This window comes from Lathyrus oleraceus, chromosome 3 (genome assembly GCF_024323335.1).
Source record: "Lathyrus oleraceus cultivar Zhongwan6 chromosome 3, CAAS_Psat_ZW6_1.0, whole genome shotgun sequence".
NCBI lineage: Eukaryota > Viridiplantae > Streptophyta > Magnoliopsida > Fabales > Fabaceae > Lathyrus > Lathyrus oleraceus.
In genome coordinates this window covers 332971689-332977464 of record NC_066581.1, presented here as the reverse complement: position 1 = coordinate 332977464, position 5776 = coordinate 332971689, and the positions used below count along the sequence as shown (strand labels likewise).

The following is a 5776-nucleotide window of genomic DNA, read 5'->3' as shown; positions in this document are numbered from 1 at the left end:
AATTTCGCTAAAAGGATCAAGCAATTAAATGGAATTCTAATTGTCAGCAAGCTTTTGAGAAGATTAAAGGTTATCTGCAATAACCTCCTATCTTGATTCCACCCATTTCAGGGAAGCCTCTCTTAATGTATTTGATTGTGCTTGAAGGATCCATGGGTTGCGTACTAGGTCAACATGATGAAACTGGAAAGAAAGAACATGCCATTTACTACTTGAGCAAGAGTTTTACTAATTGGTAAAATAGATATTCACTTTTAGATAAAACTTATTATGTTTTAGCATGGGCTTCCAGACGTCTCAGGCAGTATATAATTCGTCACACTACTTTGTTAATCACCAAAATGGATCCAATAAAGTATATCTTTGAGAAGCCTGCTCTGACTGGAAGACTTCCCTATTGGCACATGTTGTTATTTGAAAATGACATCCAGTATGTAACCCAAAAATCCATCAAAGGAAGTGTTTTATATGACTACCTCTCTAATCAGCCTGTTGAAGACTATGAGCCATTGAAGTTTAATTTCCCAAATGAAGACATTATATTGGTGAAGGATTGTGAAACTCCAAGCCCAAATGAAGGTCCCAAGCCAGGTTCCCGCTGGAAGATGATGTTTGATGGTTCCTCCAATTGCATGGGGCATGGTGTGGGAGTTGTGTTGATGAATCCCAATGGTGGGTATACTCCTTTCATGACAAGATTGTGTTTTAAATGTACCGACAACATTGCAGAGTATGAAGCATGTATCTTGGGTATTGAAGCTGCAATTAACACCCGAATCAAGATCCTTGAAGTGTATAGAGACTCAACCTTGGTTATCTACCAAGTCAAAGGTGAATGGGAAACCCGTGATGAGAAGTTAATTCTATATCGTGCCCATATTATGGAATTGATAAAATACTTTGATGAAATCACCTTCCATCATGTTCCGAGAGTAGAAAATAAGATAGAAGATGCCTTGGCTATGTTCGCCTCTATGTTCCAATTCAGATTTCTCAATGAGGCACACTCATCACAATTTAGTGGAAAATTGCGCCAACCTATTGTCTATTGGTTGAAGAAGAAACTGACGAGAAACCATGGTTCTATGATATCAAGAACTACTTGCAGAATCAAGAATACCTAGTGAATACAACATACTTATATAAGAATACTCTGAGGAGGTTGGCATCCAAATTCTACCTTAGCAACAAGGTGTTGTATAAAAGAAACTATGTCATGGTTCTGCTCAGATGTGTGGACAGACACGAAGCAGACATGTTGATCAAAGAGATTCACGAAGGATCGTTTAGAACTCACGCCAAGGGACATGCCATGTCTAGGAAGATATTGAGGGCTGGTTATTACTGGTTGACCAAAAAGCCTGATTGTATCAACTATGCTAGAAAATGTCACAAATGTTAAATCTATGTTGAAAGGTGCACGTGCCTCCAACATTGTTGAATGTTTTATCATCACCTTGACCTTTTGTCATACCCTAATTTTTAACCCTGAGATCCCACATCTCATTTTCATTTTTGCACACAAGCAAGGTCACATCTTGGATCATCCCATAACCATTTTTGGGTTTGCCTCTTGCAAGGATCACCAAGCACCTCTTTGTTTTACCTTTGTGTTTATTTGATTCATTGCATATCTAACCACTAATCAAATACCAAAAATATGTCTTGTTTCTCTTAGGTTTATTGTGCAAGGTAGGGCTCTTCAAGTCAAGATCACCTCAAAGTTTGGGGGCTAACTTCTCAAGAAAAGTCAAAGTTTCATGTGTTTATTTCCATGCCATCTTCAACAAGTAACTTCAAGCTTTGAGCAATTTGATCAAGAGACCATCAAGGACACCGTATCTTGAGTTAATATGATAACCCGTGTGCTTTGAAATCCAAGGAAAGTCCAAATACACAAGCTTGTTCAAAGAAGTTTGACCTAAAAGTCGACATTTTGAAGTCAAGGTTCCAAAGATCACAACTCCTTCAATTCTCAACATTTTTGAATTCCCCTTTTTGCATATGACTATTCTCAACATCCTATACAACTTCTCTTTACATGATAAGATCCATTTTTTCTTGGAGACATTATAGGTCATTTGTGGACTTAGTGAAATTTGACCTATTTTCAAGTGACTTTTTGTCAACTTTCAAAGATCACAACTTCCTCAATTTTCAACATATCAAGATGATTATTTTTGCATAATTCCATTGGTGGTACCCTCTAAAAGTTTTTTTTCAAGAAACAAGGTTAAAATATGCTTGTAAGGCCATGGAATTCATTGACATTATAGGTCATTTTCAGCCATGAAACACAAATTTTTCTAAGTTATAGGATCAGTTTTTCATGCCAACATCAACATGACATAAATTTTTTCTCAAACATCCAAATGCAACCTTTATTGGCTCATTGTAATCTTGGCCATGATGTTAACATATTTCAAAAAGAAGTTAAATAAAAAATCCTCTTGAGAAGGATGCTCCATTAAGTTGAACATGGTGACTTGAAAGTGAAGAATAGGGATGAAGATGAAGAGGGAGGGGAAGAATAGGGATGAAGATGAAGAGGGAGGGGAAGATATAAACACAAAATGATCATGGGAGGAGTTCATCAAATCAAAACCGTTCATTTATTTTGGGAGATGAAATGTACATTTCATCAATCCCCTAAATCCAATGATTTTGATCCAACAAAAGTTAAATCAACCTTGACCAAGGCCAAAATAGAAAGTCAAACATCACAAGACTATAAAAATGGCTCAACATTATTTTTAAACATTTAATCAATTAAAAAATCAATTTAAAAATGTATTAAAATACATTTTAATTTGGTCAAAACCTAAAATCCCTTCAAAACACCAAATAAATTGGCAATGGATTTATCCTAGGTCAAACAAGGTCAAAGGACCTTAGACAAAAAAATTTCACTATTTTTGAAAAGCCAGAAGTATTTTTAAATAATTAAAAATATACACAAAAACATTTAATTCGTGAAAAATATCAAAATTAATCCAAAAAATAATTTTAATTCAGAATATGAAAGAGGAAAATATTTATAGATTTTTGGTGAAAGTCCCATATTTTTTGGATTAAAAATAAAATTTCTATGAATTAAATAAAATAGAAGCAATTAAAAGAAATTCAGAAACTAAAATAAAAAGAAAAAAAACAAGGGCCATCAGATCTCCCTCATTAATTGAGGTGGCAGATCTGATGGCCACACGTTTGCTATCTATGGTGGACTCTAGTCAATGCAACGCACACATGATATTTAAAAGGAATGACTCAAATTAAAACATATTAACCTGATCAGATGGTCACGAGGCATGCCAACACATCACCAGAGCTAGGGCTCCGGTCTTCTTCTCCGGTGGACCTCACCGGACTGGTCCACCATCAACCTTCACTAAAATGAAAAACAAGGACATGGATTCAACGGAAAAATGCTCAGGAGCTCGAATATATCCTCAATTTTCTCAAATTCCAAGTATATTGAAAGATACATGGATTTGAATTTTGAGGATCATGAACTGAGTTGCTTCGATTTGACCCAAAGCAACTCAATCTTGTTGCCTACATTGGTAGGACTTCAGCCAACCAAAAATCAAAAAGAATGAGGAAGAATTGAGATAGAATCAAAGAGAAAAAGTTCTAAAAAATCACCTTTGAGGAGCTTGAATCTTGCTTGATCTTGCTTCCAATTGACCTTGGCTTGACTTCAGAATCTTGCAGGAAATGAATTGGATCAAAGAATGACTTGGATTCTTGGAGTTTCAACTTCAAAATAGAAGTGAAATTGAAACTCGATTTTCAATTGAGAACCTTCATGTTTATCCTCTACTGATGAAAGGTAGGGTTGCAGGATCAAAGCTTGGGCAAGGTGTCCATAATTCTGAGCATGAGGCAATGTATTTATAGGTTAGGTAATTGATTTTGACACACTTCCATTCAAATGACAAAAATAGAAATTCTCACTTGCATGGATGCATGTGCGTGTGATAGGCCCATGAAGTGATGTTAAAAGGTCCAAAGTTGATCATGAGGGATGCTGAAAGTGTGTCATGAAGCCATGCATTTGCAATTGAAAAGTGATCATGAGATTCATCCAAATGGAACCTTGAATAAAAGCCATGCGTAAGTCATTCAATCCTTGACCAAATGAAGTGATTTTCGACATTTTGGAAAGGTGAGATCATGAGGAACATCTTTAATGTTGAACACTTTTACATTTGAAGCTTGGATCATGATGAATTTTGAGGTGGAAGTTTGGGAAATCAAACATAATTGAAATTTTTCTATGTACCAAGTCAAATGTTCACTTCTTCCACCTTGAATAACGTTTTCTATGAGCTTCAAATGGAAAACGTTCCTTCATAAAAGTTGTAGATATTTCAAACCTCTTAAATTGGGTCATAAATTTTACCTTACTTGGATTTGGCATGAAAGAGTTATGCATTTTAGAAGTTGAGGAAAATCTCTTGTTCAATCGTAATGGCCCAAAACGACCTATAATGTTTCCTCTTGGCACATGCCCTTGCAAGTTGAATTTAAATGTTCTCAAAGAATAAAAGTTAGATAAGAAATCTTGAATTTGATCATGAAACTTGGATTGACTTCATCTCATGAAAATTGAGCAAGTTTCGATACTTGGAAGTTGACCTCCTAACTAGGGCATGACAAAATTACCTATAATCTTTCACCATTTAAAATGACTTTCCAAGCAAAACTAGATATTGACCTAAACATGAAAGTTGTTTGGAATGTTATAAGGAGTAACGTTTCTCTTGGAAGTAGTTTCATATGAAAACAATTGTAAGAGATAGGGTCTAGTGAACCCTAGTTTTGACCAGTTGACTTTCTCTGGTCAACCACCATTAACCAACTTGAAAACTTGAAGTTCTCTTGATCTCTTGGACTCATGGAGCATAATATATGTATAAGATGATTTATAAAGAAGTATACCTTGATATATTTGATCAAATGTTGAAGAAACTTGCTGAGAAAGTCATACAAGATACCCAGATGAATTAGGGCTTCTAAAGGCAACCAAGCTTCAAATTCTTGATAAATTCTTGATCAAAATGATAAATTAAGAACATGGGGACCCATATATGATGTTTATAGCCAATGTGAATCATCTCTTTATTGATCCCCTTGCAATTAGGGTCTCAAACCCTAGATACGAGCTTGATGAGGCATTGGTGGATGTACACATTACCTACAAAAGAAACAAAGCTATACATAGACATATTTTTGGTATTTTGGTTAGTAAATAATGAAAATAAAGTATGATAAAATCAAATGTGCCTGGTGATATCTCCTAATACAAACCCAATGAATGAGGGGTATGTAAGAACAAATTTAGTTCTACAATGTATCTCTAAGATTTTCATGATAACAAAGGACGAAACAAAATAGGTACCCTAACAAAAATTTTCTAAGTATGCAGGACTCTAATCAAAACAGTCAGATAGACACTTATCAGATACATAATCAAAGTCTAAGATACCAATTAGAAGATACACAAGCAGAAGCTCTGACTCTGATCAACGCAAGTGCAAGCTAAACAAAAGACATCAGACACTCTGAAGTGGAAGAATGACTCTAGAATCTGAAGACTTACGCTCTGATGAAATCAAGTGAAAGGAAGCTCTGAAGACAATCAACAACAAGCATTTATCTGATGATACCTTTTTGAATAGAGACTCTGAAGTTCGATCTATCTAATTCAGAGTACTTAGCTATGAAGGAACCCACTTATGGAAAGAATCTAATTCAGGAAGAAGTTTATGGC

General features: G+C 35.2%; 1 protein-coding gene across 1 annotated transcript; it reads left to right on the top strand.

Annotated features, from left to right (window-relative positions):
- The first annotated feature begins 341 nt into the window (after positions 1-341).
- On the top strand, positions 342-1124 carry LOC127131138 (uncharacterized). Its single transcript, XM_051060075.1, has one exon. It carries the CDS (start codon positions 342-344, stop codon positions 1122-1124), a length of 783 nt encoding a protein of 260 aa, XP_050916032.1.
- The last annotated feature ends 4652 nt before the right edge of the window (positions 1125-5776 follow it).

Excerpts from the sequence above, each read along its gene's own strand:
- LOC127131138 (XM_051060075.1), top strand. The coding sequence starts at position 342 with ATGGATCCAATAAAGTATATCTTTGAGAAGCCTGCTCTGACTGGAAGA.